Genomic DNA, 17,523 nt, shown 5'->3' on the forward strand with positions numbered 1-17,523 from the left:
CTCTTTCTGGGTCGGAATCTGATGCCTCTAGGCCTCCAGCTGCGGAGGAACCAGACTTTAGATTTAGGATTGAACACTTATGCTTTCTGTTAAAGGAAGTTTTGGCTACTTTAGAGGTTCCAGAACCAAAATTACCTGAGGAACCTTGTATTCCTAAACTAGATAAGGTCTACGAGGACAGAGTTGTACCACAGACTTTCCCATAAAGATGGCACATTTTATGAATGGGAAAGACTTGGTTCTTCCTTTTCAACTTCTTCTTCCTTTAAGAAATTATTCCCGGTTCCGGACTCTCAATTAGAGTTGTGGGGTTCCGTCCCTAAGGTGGATGGCGCTATCTCCACGCTTGCTAAACGCACTACTATCCCGCTTGAGGATATTTCCGCGTTCAAAGAGCCCATGGATAAGAAGCTAGAAACTCTGTTGAGAAAGATGTTAAGCACACGGGATATTTATTTCAACCGGCAGCAGCGGTTGCTGCGGTGGCTGGAGCCACCACCTATTGGTGCGACTCTTTATCTGGATTGATCGAGGTGGAAGGTCCCCTTGACACGATCCAGGAAAGAATTAAGGCATTGAGAGTGGCTAATTCTTTTATTTGTGATGCAAATATGCAGATTATTCGCCTGAATGCCAAGGCGTGAGGTTTTTCAGTACTAGCACGTAGGGCACTCTGGCTGAAGTCTTGGTCTGCGGACATGACTTCAAAATCTAGACTTCTTTCCCTGCGATTTAAGGGGAAGATTATTTTTTGGTCCAGGCCTGGACTCAATCATATCCACTGTCACTGGAGGCAAGGGTGCCTTTTTACCGCAGGATAAGAAGAACAAGCCTAAGGGAAACTGTCCTAATTTTCGTCCCTTTCATTCGGATAAACCCCAACGGCAGCAGCCCTCCGCAAATCCTGATCAACCCAAGGGAACTTGGAGACCGAATCAGCCGTGGAATAAATCCAAGCAGAGCAAGAAGCCGGCCTAGTCAAAGTCGGCATGATGGGGCAGCCCCCGATCCGTTTTCGGACTGTGTGGGGGGCAGACTATCTCTCTTTCTGGAGACTTGGCTGGGGAACGTGCAAGACCCTTGAGTCCTGGAGGTCATCGCTCAGGAGTATAGGATAGGTTTAGATCTCATCCATCCCGAGGCAGATTCCTCTTGTCAAACCTGTCTTCAAGGCCAGAAAAATTAGAGGCCTTTCTAGGGTGCATGAGGTATCTCTCCTCCCTTGGAGTAATTGTATCGATACCTCTAGCAGTAAGAGGTCTGGGATACTACTCAAACCTTTTTGTGGTCCCAAAGAAGGTGGGAACTTTTTGCCCGATTCTGGACCTAAAGTGCTTTAACAAGTTCCTGTCGGTCCCATCGTTCAAGATGGAGACGTTAAGGTCCATTCTGCCCTTAGTTCAGGAAGGACAGTTAATGACTATGATAGACTTGAAGGATGCTTATCCTTACATTCCAATTCACAGATTCGAATTCCTGGACCAGCGCTTCCAGTTTGTTGTTACTACCCCAAGAGTTTTTACAAAGGTTCTGGGGGCTCTCCTCGAACCAGAGGGTTAGCAGTAGCGCCATATTTAGATGACATCCTGGTTCAGGCTCCATCCTGTCAGTTTGCTGAGAACCATTCAAAAGATCTTCTATTTCTTCTTCGATCTCATGGATTGAAGGTAAACTTAGAAAAAAGTTCTCTTGTTCCCAGTACCAGGGTGGAATTCCTGGGTACGATAATAGACTCCATATTCATGAGGATATTTCTTACAGACCAGAGACGTTACAAGCTAACTTCCAGGTGTCTTTCCCTACAGACCTCCTTAAGGCCCTCTGTGGCCTGGTATATGTAGGTAATTGGACTTATAGTGTCCAGAATAGACATCATTCCATTTGGCAGGTTATATCTCAGGCCTCTTCAGCTGTGCATGCTGAGCCAGTGAAACGGCGACCACTCAGATCTGTCACAACAGATTTCTTTGGACAACTGGTCGAGAGAATCGCTCTCTTGGTGACTCTGTCCAGATCACTTGTCCCAAGGGACATCCTTCTTGAGACCATCCTGGAAGATTGTGAGTATGGATGCAAGTCTCTCAGGATGGGGAGTTGTTTGGGGTGCCAGGAAGGCACGGGTTCTGTGGAATTGAGAGGAATTTCTCCTCCCGATCAACATTTTAGAACCTTGAGTGATCTTAAATGCTCTGAAGGCTTGACCTCTTCTGGGTTTGTCCCAGTTTATCAGATTCCAATCAGACAACATAACCTCGGTCAACATCAGGGGGGAACGAGGAGCTCCCTAGTAATGGGGGAAGTATCTCAGATTCTGGAATGGTCAGAGGCCCACAACTGCTCACTGTCAACGATCCACATTCCAGGTGTGGACAACTGGGAAGCGGATTTTCTAAGCAGACAATCCTTTCATCCGGGGGAATGGTATCTTCATCCCCATCCCAATACTAATTGCTCCATCTTGGCCGCAAAGGATGTGGTTCGCGGACCTGGTCAGGATGTCCTCATCTCCTCCATGGAGGTTACCTTGTTGCAGGGATCTGCTGGAACAGGATCCTTTTGTTCATCAAAATCTAGATTCTCTGAGGCTGACTGCATGGAGATTGAATGCCTAGTCCTAGCCAAGAGAGGTTTTGATACTCTTATTCAAGCTTGAAAGCCGGCCACTCGTTGCATCTATCATAAGGTGTGGAGGACCTACTTATTCTGGTGTGAAGAGCATGGATTTTTCTGGCATAAGGTCAAGGTTTCCAGGATTCTTTCCTTTCTCCAGGATGGTATGGAGAAGGGACTTTCTGTGAGTTCCCTACAGGGACAAATTTCGACTCTATCTGTGTTATTGCACAAGAGACTCGCTGAACTTCCTGATGTGCAGTCTTTTGTTCAGGCTCTGTCTATAATCAGGCCTGTGTTTAGACCTGTCGCTCCTCTTTGGAGTTTAAATCTAGTTCTTAAGGTTCAAGCTTTGAAATTCTATCTTCAAACTACAATGGATTTTAGACTGACTTCTTCCTTGTTTGTTATCTATTCTGGGAAGCGTAGAGGGCAGAAGGCCTCTTTCACTTCCTTATCTTTTTGGTTGAGGAGTATTATTTGCTTGACATATAAGACAGCGGGACATAAGCCTCCTCAGAGGATTACGGCTCATTCAACTAGAGCTTTGGCTTCATCCTGGGCCTTTAAGAATGACGCCTCTATGGATCAGATTTGTAGGGCGGCTAGCTGGTCCTCCTTGCATACCTTTTCAAAGTATTTTGCTTTGGCTGAAGTAGCTTTTGGGAGAAAGGTTTTGCAGGCTGTGGTGCCCTCAGAATAAGGATCCGCCTCTTTTCCCTCCCATCTTTATTCAGTGTCCTCTAGAGCTTGGGTATTTGTTTCCCACAAGTAATGAATGAAGCCGTGGACTCTCCTCATATTAAGAAAGAAAACATAAATTATGCTTACCAGATAATTTCCTTTCCTTCTGTATGAGAAGAGTCCACGGCCCGCACGTTTTTCTCCGCTGGGCGGAACTTAATTTTTGTTTTTTCTTCTGGCCCCCGTTAAACCCTGATATTTCTCCTACTGTTCTTTGTTCCCTTGGCAGAATGCCTGGGATATGAGGGAAGTGGGGGAGGTATTTAAGCCTTTGGCTGGGGTGTCTTTGCCTCCTCCTGGTGGCCAGGTTCTGTTTTCCCACAAGTAATGAGTGAAGCTGTGGACTCTCCTCATACAGAAGGAAAGGAAATTATCTGGTAAGGTGACCTGGTTAATTGCGCTTAGCGCAAAGTTAAAACGCGAGCTTGCGGTTGCATTTACCAGCCACTTGTAAAGGCTGGTTATATAACGTGCGTCTGTAAGAGGGGCAAATTTTCCCCTTTATGGGCGCACGTAAAGATAGAGCCTCACTTGTAATCTAGACCTAAGGTAGTTATAATAAAAGGTACAATATGTTTTTAAAAGGAAAGCTACTCTTATGCTCACACATGGTGCAGAATGTGTTCAACAACAAAACATGAGGATTGACCAAACCAGGGGAGACTGAAGATAGATTTTGAAAAAATCTTAGAATAGTATAGCCAGTACCAATTTCATTATTCTAATGCACCATGAAGAGGGGGTCGATGAATTTACAAACCAAGGGCCACAATTAACCCTAACTGCAAATATCACTAACAGCCATTGACTGTAAAGCCTGAACCAGCCCCTTAACCAGAATTATATGTAGCCAGGACTTCCCCATATAATTAACACCCATTAACCCTAACACGCACCACATAATCCCCCCCACTGCAAATACCTCCCCTTATGACAATCACACACTCATCACAATCCCCCTAAATTGTAACCATACCCTTATCAACCCCACCTATTGATAACCCCTTGTCATGATCCCCTCCTTATTAGCAAATCCCAAAATACTTAACAACTAAGCTTAAGTTAATAAAAAAGTTTACATAACATAAAAATTGAATTTTTTATACTTTACTAAATGAAAAAAATAAAATTATCTTATTTGTTATTTATTGTACTGTTACTTACTTATAACTATGTATTTAAGTCTTGCAAAAGGATAAAACGCATAGTTAGTCAGCTCCAGAACAGCATTTCACTACTGGGAGCTAGCTGAACACATCTGGTGAGCCAATTACAATTGGTATCTGTGTGTAGCCACCAATCACCAGCTAGCTCCCAGTAGTGATTTGCTGCTGCTAAGTCTCTTCAAATTGCATGCTCTATCTGAATTATGAACAGTTTGGTTTTTATTTTTATATCCAGCAGTTCTTCAGGCTCTTCTGTTTCCAGCAACAGTTCTTTAAAGCGACATTCATTTTTCATGTATGAATAGAATGATTAACCAGCCATGACAGCTGCAGTTAGGGTTCATTGCAGTGGGGTGGTTAAGGAGGGGGTTAAAAAGTTGTGGCCATTAGTGTAAGGGTATACTGAGGGGTTAATTTCTTTTTAATCCTCTGCATGAAGTTGCATGTACCTAAACACAGTAGTGCGGCAGCTAAAATAATCATTGGAAACTTACCATAAAGAGTAAAAGCCGCCTCTATTGCATAAGAGCTGCCTCGCTCCATAAGCAACTCCAATATCATGGCTCACAACCTACTACTGGTAACAACATGAATGTTTACTTGTCAGCATCAGTAGCTGGTAGCATAGGATTGAGCCCTAATATATGATTAAAGACTCTTCTGCTTACAGCCTGATTGACTAATATTATGTTTATATTATCTGAGTATATCTGATATAAAAGTTGTCTTTTTACAATACTCGCAAACGAGTCACTTTACACAGTGAAAAGCAGATTAGTACCTTTGAGGTAATACATATTTAAAACATTTATGCATCACTAGTGACAAATAGTCACAAATAGTCAATGCTTTTCAAATATGCTACACCAGGCTTCAAGTAAGTTTATTTTCCGATACATGGTTCACAATCTAATCAGAAATGTTGCTCAGTTAAACAATAGTTGAAGTGCATCAGTTGTATTGCAAGGGGCCATTGCTAATGTTAGAGTCTGATCAGGGCCTGGATTATGAGGTCCAGTTTGTTATTAGCAACAAGAAACCTTTTTATATTCTTGAATATTGTTAATGTTTTAATTTGCTTTATATTTTTGCAGCAGGGCAGTTAGTTATGCACGACTAGAAAAGAGTGCCATAGTCATTGTGCTGTAGCGAGGAAATGAGGAATACATTATATGAATTCATGCACTACACAATTACACATACCCCCTCAACATAAAATAATCAAGTTACTCATCTTCTTTTCTTTACCAGTTTTTTTCAGGTCTCTGTGGGGCGCTGTTCATTTTCTTTGGAATTATCGGGGCCTTATTGTGTGGACTGTATGTTGACAAAACAAAAAGGTTTACAGAGGTTGTCAAGATATGCTTCTCTATGGCTTCACTAGCAAGTATTGCTTTTGCTGTGGTGAGTACATAGCGTTTTTGTAGTGGTCACATGGTAGTCAAGACCAGCTGTGGGTTCTAGGGGTTACTGAGGAGGTTGCTATACGACACGTTAATTTATTTAGCACTTTTAGTGCTTTTTTACACAGAGTGCAGGGCAAAAAGAGGGATAAAGAAGGGGGATTTGAGACAAAAATAAAGGTAGCAATAGGTACTATGTGGTCCTCCTATATGTATACCCATGTACCCTTGCTATATATGTTACGGTCTAGAACCGCCAGTGGTCAATGTGTTTTAACGCTTCAAGCTCTGTTACTCACATTTAAGAAATACGATTTCCTAATGCTGTTGTAATGTAAAGACAGCAAGACAAATTATAGTAGATCTTTAATCATATACCATAGCCAAAAATGATTTAAATAAAAAACAAATTAATCTTTTATTGAAACAAAATTAAAAAAAAATAATAAAGCATTACAATTGTTTCTATAAGTTTACACACCCTATACAAATCATGGTCAGTAATAGTTTGTCTTTAACTGATTCCTGATTGAACTATTATGATTAGGCTTAAATAAAATCACTTATTAGCGTTCCATGATGGTTGCTTGGATTCATTCTGATGATTTAGCCTTGATCCACATTGTGCGGAAAAGACATCTTTGGGATTTTGTGGGATATTTTTTACAGATACATTCCACATCTCTCTTACATTTTAATCCTAAACATTAAGAGGCCAATTTAACAAAGGTCTTGCGGACCTGATCCGACAATGCGGATCAGGTCCGCAAGACCTCACTGAATGCGGAGAGCAATACGCTCTCCGTATTCAGCATTGCACCAGCAGCTCACAAGAGATGCTGGTGCAACGCCGCCCCCTGCAGTCTCGCGGCCAATTGGCCGCTAGCAGGGAAGTGTCAATCAACCCGATCGTACTCGATCTGGTTGAATTCCGGCGATTCCTGTCCGCCTCATCAGAGCAGGCGGACAGGGTTATGGAGCAGCGGTCTTTAGACTGCTGTATCATAACTGGTGTTTCTGGCAAGCCTGGAGGCTCGCCAGAAACACGGGGCGTCAAGCTCCGTATGGAGCTTTATAGATAGGCCCCTATGTCTACAAAAGTTTTTAATAACATGTATTGTGTAATTTTAGGGAAAACACTTAAAGTATTAATAGATTGTTTTATTTTACTAGTGAACTTAATGCAAAGTTGACTGCTACAATAGATTTCAATTCTAGCGGGAATAAATGTTTTAATAGAGATCCCGCTCTTACTATAACCATGCCGAGAGTTCTGCCACTTTATGATGAGGCCGTGTTGCAAGTATTAAAAAGGGCTATGTTTTTAAAGCGACCTTCTGATGCAAAAATGACTTACTTTAATTAGTTAGCATTATTGTTCAGAGCCAATCATATTTGACTCCCCAGCTAAGGATCCACGAGCATTAAAGGGGCAATAAATATTTAGTTGCACTGGGGGCAGTACAGACATCAGAAAGGTGACAGCTCACCCCAATTCATTAGTTATAGCGAATGTTCCCTGTTACCTGTATATACACATAACTTACCAGCCGACAGGGGTCACATCAAGATTGACTCTATACATTGCTCTGCCAGGTGGTAAGTAAAGCATGCATGCGGGTTACAGGTGCACGCTATAACTAGTTAACTGGGGAGGGTGGTCCTTATCCGGTTGGCTGAAATGTCCTCACTCACTTCAAAGAAAGAAACACTGCAGAATTAAGGGGCATCAAGGTTAAATGGTTATTTAAACATTTGAAAGATTGAATATGTGTGCCCTGGAAAGTTAGATTAACTATTTAAATGGCAGTTTAAACAAAATATGCAGATACATATTTTATGTTTACTGTCCCTTTAAAGTGCCTAAACGGAAACCGCAAGTGAGCCAATGAGGAACGGCAGTGTTAGGGATTGGTGGGTTTTTTTTTTTTTTGATCAGGAGCTTAAATGCTTATGGCTCTCATGTGGCACTTTTCCTTTTTATTTATCCTCTTGGTGGTGGTTATGTACATTTGAGTATATGAGATTTAGTTGTCCTGAGAACTTAAACCTTCTATACTTTATTATAAAAAAAACTGTACAAACTTAGGCAACACAAGATACTGTACCTTAGGAAACCATTAGACAAATAAACTTATTGTAGTTTAAGTTTAAATGTTTATCACTTCATGTATCTCCATAAACCATGGTTTTCTTTCATACAGGTGGCGAGAGCCCACAATCCATTACTCCTGGGAATTACTCTTTCCTACCACTAAGAGAAGGCAAAGGTTTCCAAACCCCAAGAACTCTATAAAATCCCTCCCACCTCACCAGTCTTGTCTTTGCCTCTACTGGAGGGGTTCGAAGAGTGCATTTGATTCTTCAGAGAGAGGGGTTCTCAGATTGAGTTAAGGCCTGTTTACCCTCAGAGTACAGTGTTTGTCAGAGGGATGTATTTGAAGTATTGGAAGTGACATATATTTCACCAGTGGACACTAACTGTATGTGATAGAAAAGATATAAGTTAAAGACAATCAGTGTATATTCAAAAAAAATAATATAGTTAAAATGAAAAAACAATGTGAAAATTGTGCGCACAAATTTTTGGAAGTTTCTTATTTACTTCAAAGGCATTTGAAGGTTTCTTTATCTTTATTTACACAAGGCCTTTATGTGCACAGTTTATTTTCACGTTTTTTTCCCCACCAGTGTAGTATTTAGTCACAAGCCTTGCCGTGGGGGTCGCAGAGACTTTGACTCTGCCTGTTGTTTCGTCTGCATACTCCTATACCAGTTTCTCTGCTTTTATGTTTCAGCACTGGTATAGGCTTACTACTGGTTTACTCCAGTAGCAGAGTACCTTTGGGTTAGTACTTTATTTTTATTTACTTGGCACGCTATAAGCCGTTTAGGTTATCACTATATGGCCCCTATTTATCAAAGGTCTTGCAGACCTGATCTGACAGTGCAGATCAGGTCCGCAAGACCTCGCTAAATGCGGAGAGCAATACGCTCTCCGCATTTAACATTGCACCAGCAGCTCACAAGAGCTGCTGGTGCAACGCCGCCCCTGCTGACTTGCGGCCAATCGGCCGCCAGCAGGGAGGTGTCAATCAACCCGATCGTACTCGATCAGGTTGAATTGCGGCGATGTCTGTCCGCCTGCTCAGAGCAGCTTCATAACTGGTGTTTCTGGCGAGCCTGCAGGCAGCTAATTTTTTTGATGCCCTTTTCTATTTTATATGACCTAAGTTTGGCACGCCTCACTTTGCAAGTGTGCTGTCTGGATGTAAGATGTACTTGTCTTGTATTAGTGATTTTTCAAATTGTAAGGTTTTTTTTCAAAAGGTTTAAGTGTCTCCCTACAAGAGCTCTTTTAATATTATCATTTATCTTTGTTTTCTGGATTTAACTTTTATTATTAGTTTTTTTTTTTTGCAGTTATGGAGCCTTGTAATTCTGTCCCTAAATCTGCCTTTGAAACTGGGTTATGTGAATATTTTCTACTGGTTTTAAATGTTTATATTGTTATATATTAAGGTATTTCCTTTAGCAATCTTATGCAATAAATATATTAATGTTTTAATGCATTCTGACCATTACTACTACTGTTCCTGCTTCAAAGGGTATTATTGCTCCTTCTGTTTGTTCCTTACAGGAAGAATATTCTACTTTTCTTTCCAAAGGCAGGGAGAGTCCACAACTTCATTACTGTTAGGAATATCAAGACCTGGCAACCAGGAGGAGGCAAAGACACCACAGCCAAAGGCTATAAATATCCCTCCCACTTCCCCTATCCCCCCCAGTTATTCTTTGCCTTCGTCACTATAGGAGGATGGCAGAGAAAGTGTTAGAAGAAGATAGTCCTCTTAATGGGTATTTTACCTTCTAGAGAGGACTGGGGCTTTTACAGTAACCACAATTAGTGAGTGTGGTGGTGAACGTTAGATTCAGATGTAACAGGGAAGTTCTCTGTATTGATCTGGATGCTCAACCTAATGACCCCTGGGTAACCAGTGTTAAGTTACACTGTTTTACACCGCTCACTCAGGTCCCTGGCAGGAGAACAGAGAGTCTGTCACACTTTGGGTTGCAGTGTCTGCTCCACAGCACTGATCCTGGGGTAAGTCCCTTATCTATTTATGGGAAAGTGCCTAATGGGTATTATCAATTCCCTAATATAGAGGGACGGCTTTATTCACAGTGTGACAAGTGTTAATCCCCTATGGGATCCGGGGTTAAATTACCTCCGCAGTTGAGGTTATGTGTATGGGGCAGTTGGGGATATTTGCTGCTTAGCTCTGTAGATCGGAGCACTTGTGAAGGGGTTATGGCTCATGAGGGTGTCTGTCAGACATATTGATACAGGTTGGCCTTTTTATTGATTTTTTATACACTGCGCAGCTTCTCAGCTTTGCACGCTTTCAGTTTGCTGTGGGGGCGGGCTTAGTTACACGATCACATGACCGGCCGCATCTCCTCCACAATAGCAGCTCCAGTTGTCCTTTCGTAGAGTCTACTGACTATTCTTCAGCTGTGGGTTACTGGGAGATGGTGAGTACCCCAGCTTAGGTGTGGGTAGAGGTGCCATTCTGCGCTGCAACGCTTTTTTACACTTGGTTAACATTTTTTTGTGGGGATCATTATCCTCTATGGAGGACTCTGATGTTAACCCTTAGCTCTGTCCCTACTTTATCAATGTCCAATGCTTGTTTATATTGCGAAGAGGCCATGGTTTGTCGACCTGCTTAATTTTGTTCTAGTTGTATAGGTGTTGTTTTAAAAGCTAGGAAGACTAGTTAACAGTTAACCCAAACTCTCATATCTTTATACCCTCTGAGCCTTCCACCTCTCAGGTTGTCCAGGAGATGCCCACTTTAATTTCGCAAACCCCGATTTAACCCTTCTCCACAATCAGTTCCCCGCGGCACGCTCATCCCTCCAGCTAGAGGTGGGGGGTTTTCCAGCGGATTTGACTACTCAGTTGCAATCTACTGTTTCTGCGGCCCTAAATGCTTTACCTATCTCTGGGAAACGTAAGAGAAAGGTCAAACATAGATCTACTGATTTGAGGGATACTACTTCTCTTCAATCAGAATTAGTCTGCATCAACTTTCTGAGGATGAGTGAACCTCGGTTGCATCTGATGGTGATATATCAGAGTCAGAGGTTTCAGAGGGTAAACCTCCTGCCTCAGAAAACTGAGATGTTCAATTTTAAATCTAAAGCTAGGTTCCTTTTTTTAAAAGAGGTTCTCTCTACTCTGGAGGTTCCAGAAGCTAAACTTCCTGAGGAATCTAAGATTCCTAAATTAGATAGGGTCTATGAGGACAAGAAGGTCCCGGAGACTTTCCCAGTTCCTGTCCGTATGGCGAACATTATTGCTGATGAAAGGGAAAGGATTGGAACTCCTTTCTATTCTTCCACAACTTAAAAACATATTTCCAGTTCCTGATTCTCATCTGGAAATGTGGAACTCCATTCCTAAAGTGGATAGTGCCGTTTCGACGCTCGCAAAACGCACTATGATTCCTCTAGAGGATAGCTCCTCTTTCAGGGATCCTATGGATAAGAAATTGGAAAACATCTTGAGAAGACTGTTCCAACATATGGGTTTCCTTTTCCAACCGGCAGCAGCTGTAGCCACGGTTGCAAGAGCAGCCACTTATTGGTACGACTCGTTGTCGGAATTAATTGAAGTAGAATCCCCTCTTAAGGATATTCAGGGGACGATCAAGGCTTTAAGGATAGCCAACTCTTTTATCTGTGCTGCTAATATGCAGATTATCCGCTTGAATGCCAAATCTTCAGGTTTCGCAGTCCTGGCCTCTGGCTAAAATCCTGGTCTGCTGATATGGTCTCGAAGTCCAGACTTCTCTCTTTACCATTTAAGGGGAAGGTTTTATTTGGACCAGGTCTGGACTCCATCATTTCCTTTGTCATGGGGGGAAAGGACTCTTTCCTTCCCCAGGATAAGAAGATTAGACCCAAGGGGCGTCAGTCATCTAATTTCCGTTCCTTTTGGTCAGACAAGAACCACAGTACTCAATCATCTTCCAAGCCTGAACAGTCCAAGAGTACTTGGAAACCCAACCAGACTTGGAATAAGTCCAAGCAGACAAAAAGCCCACAGATAACAAATCTGCATGAAGGAAGGGGCGGCCCCTGATCTGGCATCGGATTGAGTAGGGGGCAGACTATACTTCTCAGGGGCTTGGGTCAGGATGTTCAGGATCCTTGGGTATTAGATGTCGTATCTCAGGGATACAAAATAAGGTTCAAATCTTGTCCTCCAAGGGGCAGATTTCTCCTTTCAAGACTGTCTTCAAAATCAGAAAAGAGAGCAGCATTCTTAGATTGCGTTCGGGATCTCTCCTCCCTGGGAGTAATCGTCCCAGTGCCCGCCTCAGAAAGGAGGCTAGGATTTTATTCAAACCTCTTTGTGGTTCCCAAAAAGGAGGGGACTTATCGTACAATACTGGACTTTAAATATCTAAACAAGTTTCTCAGAGTTCCCTCCTTCAAAATAGAGAATATTAGGTCCATCCTTCACCTGATTCAGGAATGACTACAATCGATTTAAAGGAAGCATACCTTCATGTTCTGATTCACAAGGATCATTTTAAGTTCCTGAGGTTTGCATTTCTGGACCTTCATTTTCGGTAATTCTAATAGCGCCATCTTGGCCGCAGAGAACATGGTTCACAGATCTGGTGAGGATGTCCTCCTCCCCTCCATAGAGATTGCCGTCCCGAGCGGATCTTCTAATGTAGGGATCATTCCTGCATTAAAATCTAGATTCTCTGAGACCGACTGGATGGAGATTGAATGCCTAGTCTTATCAAAAAGAGATTTTTCTGAGAGAGTCATAGATACTCTGATCCAGGCTTGTAAGCCTGTTATTAGCTGTATTTACCACAGGGTGTGGCGTACCTACCTACTTTGGTGTGAGGAATGCAGTTTTCCCTGGCACAAAGTGAGAATTGCTCGAATTCTGCCTTTTCTTCAGGATGATTTTGAAAAGGGCCTGTCGGCTAGTTCTCTGAAGGGTCAGATTTCTGCCCTGTCGGTCCTACTGCACAAGAGATTAGCAGACCTTCCTGATGCACTGTCTTTTGTTCAGGCTCTGGTTCAAATCAGACCTGTGTTTAAACCTCAATCTTGTTCTTCGTGTTTTGCAGCAAGCTCCCTTTGAGCCAATACATTCTGTTGATCTAAAACTTCTATCCTGGAAGGTTCTGTTTTTGTTGGCCATCACCTCTGAGATTTCTGCTTTACAGTGTGAGCCCCCTTATCTGGTATTCCATGCGGATAAGGCAGTTTTACGTATCACGTTAGGATTTCTACCCAGGGTGGTCTCGGATCGCAACATCAATCAAGAGATTGTTATTCCTTCCTTTTGTTCTAATCCTTCCTCGATGGAGCGTTTGCTCCACAATCTGGACGTTGTGCATGCTTTAAATTTTTATCTCCAGGCAACAAAGGATTTCAGACAATCCCCTACTATGTTTTTTTTTATATATGGCTAGACGCAAGGGCCAGAAGGCCACTGTAACTTCATTATCTTATTGGCTGAGAAGTATCATCCGTTTGACTTATGAGAAGGCTGGACAACAGCCTCCTGAGAGGATAATGGCTCATTCCTCTAGGGCAGTTTCTTCTTCCTGGGCTTTTAAGAACAAAGCCTCAATAGATCAGATTTGTAAGGCGGCTGGCTACCTGGTCCTCCTTGCATACTTTTTCAAAGTTCTATAAATGCTATGTTTTTGTTTCGGCTGAAGCAGCTTTTGGGAGAAAGGTGTTACAGGCTGTGGTTCCCTCAGTTAATGGGCCGCATTCTTTTTTACCCTCCCCACCCTTTGTTATTTATTCAGTGTCCTCTAGAGCTTGGGTATTGGTTCCCAACAGTAATAAATTAAGTTGTGGACTCTCCCTGCCAGGAAAGGAATTTATCTGGTTAGCATAAGTTTTGTTTCTCCTGGAATTATGAACTTAATTCGAACAACAGTGCTGTAATGTTGGTGGCCATGCCTCTTTTTAACTATGCGTAAAAGGTCAATTCTGAATTTACCTTCTAATAGTTATGAGGCTTCTGTGTCCTCGGAGGGGTTTTCTTTTTTTCAGTCTTACTCTGATCATTTTACTGAAATCCATTTAATTGTATGCTAAGTATATTCATTCTATTTTTAAGATAATGTTTGCTTTCTTACTTAAGAGGTTACATGATCCAAAAGTAGATGGGGATATACCAGTTAAATGTGGTGTACTGTTTAATCCCTTGGTGGGTTTCTTGTCCCTGTTGCAGTTTCTGAGATTATATCCAGAAATTAGACTGTCAGATATTCTTTTTATTCCTTCTCAAGGTTTAAGAATTTGTTTACTTTTCAGGCTTCTATTATTGAGCTTTTGGAGCTAGTTTAAATATGGTTGAGGCAATTTTTACTCTGGCTATATGTTCTAGCATAACTTTGTGAGATAAATGTCCTATCTAAAGGGACTATAAAGAAGAATGATTTCCTTCCTTAGAAAGGCCTATTTGCAAGCAAGTTATATTTTTAGTCCAGTAATATTTATTGCTGATGTTGCTGTTGCTTGATCTTTGTCTTTCTGGACAGTTTTCTTTTGATTCTGCCTGTGAGATTTTTTAAAACCTTTTATATTGTTTAAATGTGCAAAATCTTTCTTTTGTTGTCATTAAAGGGACACTGTAACCAAAATTTTTCTTTTGTGATTCAGATTGAGCATGACATTTTAAGCAACTTTCTAATTTACTCCTATTATCAAATTTTCTTAATTCTCTTGGTATCTTTATTTGAAATGCAAGAATGTAAGTTTAGATGCCGGCCCATTTTTGGTGAACAACCTGGGTTGTCCTTGCTGATTGGTGGATAAATTCATCCACCAATAAAAAAGTGCTGTCCAGAGTACTGAAACCAAAAAAAGCTTAGATGCCTTCTTTTTCAAATAATGATAGCAAGAGAACGAAGAAAAATTGAAAATAGGAGTAAATTTGGAAGTTGCTTAAAATTTCATGCTCAATCTGTATCACGAAAGAAAAATTTTGGTTACAGTGTCCCTTTAATGCTTGAGTATGTCTTTACCTGTTCTTTCTAGAAACACATTTATAATTATAGTCTTGTCTGCTGACATGATTTCTAATTCCAGAGTCCAGACTTTTATCTCATTCTTTACACACAAAGATTTTATTTGGTGCTGGCTATGATTTCAATTATTTTTACAGTGTCTGGGGTTTAAGGACCTTTTTTCCTCAGGACTAGTAGTCTAAGGGTATTTTTTAAAATCAGATTTGTGTTTTGTCCCTTTCATCGGAACAGGGCTCATATCTTTTTCCGCCCAGTATCAGAGTTCTTTTGGTTCTGTATGGAAATAATACAGTTTTTTTCTTATTGTTTCAGTGCCTTTTACTGGATTTGAACACTATACCCTCTACTTGCAATGCTGCAAAGCTAGATACCAGGCCAATTTATCAGCGAAATGATGACATGCTCATTGCCGATCAGTTGAATTGAAACAGGCCTAAGCAGTTTAAGATCTTATCCCCCATCCAAGTTTGCATGTAGGTGCAGCCCTTGATCAAGAGGCTTTGACAGAGGGTAGGTTTCTCCTTTATCAGGAAGTTTGGTTTTAGTCCGTTCAGGTTCCTTGAATTCTTATTATAGTCTCAAGGATATCCAATAGGTTTCAGATCAAGGTTTTTTTCTGTTCTATGTTCCTAGGAACTCTGTAGACTCAAGAAGATGGGGACTCCAACCTATTCATTGTTCCATAAGTAGGAAGAGGCTTTCAGGTCTATTATGATCTATAAAGTTTTAACAAGTTCCTACCTCTCAAAATAGAAACTATTTAGACTTTTCTGTGAGGTCAGTTTTTGTCCTCAATAGATTTTAAGCATGCTTACCTTTTATGTTCTTATTTCTAGGAAAATCAAAAGTTTCTGAGATAATTTTTTTTTGGACAAGCTTTTTTCAATTTGTTGCTCTCTGGCTACAGCTCTCAGTATATTCTCTTATGGTTATGGATACCCTCTTATCTGTAATTAGTTCCCATTGTATTGCATTGTTTCCTGGCTTGGATGATATCTTAGTTCAAGTTCCATCTTTTCATTTGGCATTATTTCCTGCAGACTGTTGTTGTTTCTTCAACAACATAGTTGGAAAGTCATTTTTTCCAAACAGTTTACTGGTTCCTCAGATAAAGGTTGCTTTTCTGGGGGTTTTATATATTCAGTTTCTATGAGAGTTTCTTTGGCAGAGCAAAGACAGTTGAAGATGGGGTTTTTCTGTTGGGTTCTTCAGTCTCTGTTTTTTTCCTTCAGTTGTTATTTGCATGGAGGTGTCAGGTCTCATGTTTTTGGCCTTGGTTGCTATTCATTGTACTTGCTTCCATATGAGTCCTCTTCAGCTTTTTATATTTTTACTATGATACAGGGACCTGTCTTCTGAGGTCTCATTTACATTCCAGAACAAGTTTTGTTTTCTGTCTTGGTAGATGAGCTATTAGCTCTTTATGCAGGGGTCTTCTTTTTTCTGTAATCGCTACAGACACGTTTTTTTCAGGATAGGGGGCCATCTGTGGGTCTCAAAAGGCATACAGAGTTTGGTTTCCTCAGGGGGCGAGGTTACCTGTTGATGTTTTAAAACTCTGTGCAACATTCATGGCCTTCAGAGTTGGCCTCTATTGAAAGGGAATTTTTTTTCTCTGTTTCAGATTAAACGATGTTTCAAATGTAGCTTATGTCAGTCATCGGGGGAACTTACAGTTCTTGGCTATATGTTAGACTGAGGTACTGGTGAGGTGAGAGGGGTTTTATAGAGTTTTTGGAGATTAAGAATCTTTGCCTCCTCCTAGTGGTAGGGAAGAGTAATTACCAGGAGTAATTGATCGTGGACTCTCTCCACCATGAAATAAATGAGTTTATCAGGTAAGCATACATTCTGTTTCTCCTGTTAAGTGTAGTCAGTCCACGGGTCATCCATTACTTATGGAATATTTCTCTTCCTAACAGGAAACTGCAAGAGAATTACCCAGCAGAGCTTGCTATATAGCTCCTCCCCTCACCTATCATACTCAGTCATTCTCTTGCAGCCTAACTAAAAAGGAAGCTGTGAGAGATCTGTGGTGTTTTTTTAACTTAGTTTATTTCTACAATCAAAAGTTTGTTATTTTTAAATGGCACCGGAGTGTGCTGTTTATTCTCAGGCAGCATTAGAAGAAGAATCTGCCTGGGTTTCTTTCTATGGTCTTAGCAGACGTAACTAAGATCCACTGGCTGTTTCTCATCTGAGGCGTGAGGTAACTTCAGAGAAGGGGAATAGCATGCAGGGCTCCCCTGCAACAAATGAGGTATGCGCAGTAATTTATTTTCTAAGGAATGGAATTGACTGAGAAAATACTGCTGATACCATTGTAAAGTAAGTTCAGCCTTAAATGCAGCGATAGCGACTGGTATCAGGCTGATGTGTGTGTGTGCACTGAATGTATTTTCTAAGGAATGGAATTGACTCTGAAAATACTGTAAATACTGAAATAATGTATGAGCCTTAACTGCAGTAAAAGCGACTGGTAGCAGGCTTGTAAATAATAATACATAACTTTTA

General features: G+C 41.2%; 1 protein-coding gene across 1 annotated transcript in view; it reads left to right on the top strand.

Annotated features, from left to right (window-relative positions):
* Window positions 1-17,523, top strand: part of SLC49A3 (solute carrier family 49 member 3) — a 234,869-nt gene that overhangs the window by 180,124 nt on the left and 37,222 nt on the right. Inside the window, exon 7 of the mRNA XM_053702739.1 lies at window positions 5,772-5,924. Within this exon, the coding sequence (XP_053558714.1) occupies window positions 5,772-5,924 (153 nt within the window). The remainder of the gene's footprint in view (window positions 1-5,771; window positions 5,925-17,523) is intronic.

Source organism: Bombina bombina, chromosome 2 (assembly GCF_027579735.1).
Source record: "Bombina bombina isolate aBomBom1 chromosome 2, aBomBom1.pri, whole genome shotgun sequence".
NCBI classification, from domain to species: Eukaryota; Metazoa; Chordata; class Amphibia; order Anura; family Bombinatoridae; genus Bombina; species Bombina bombina.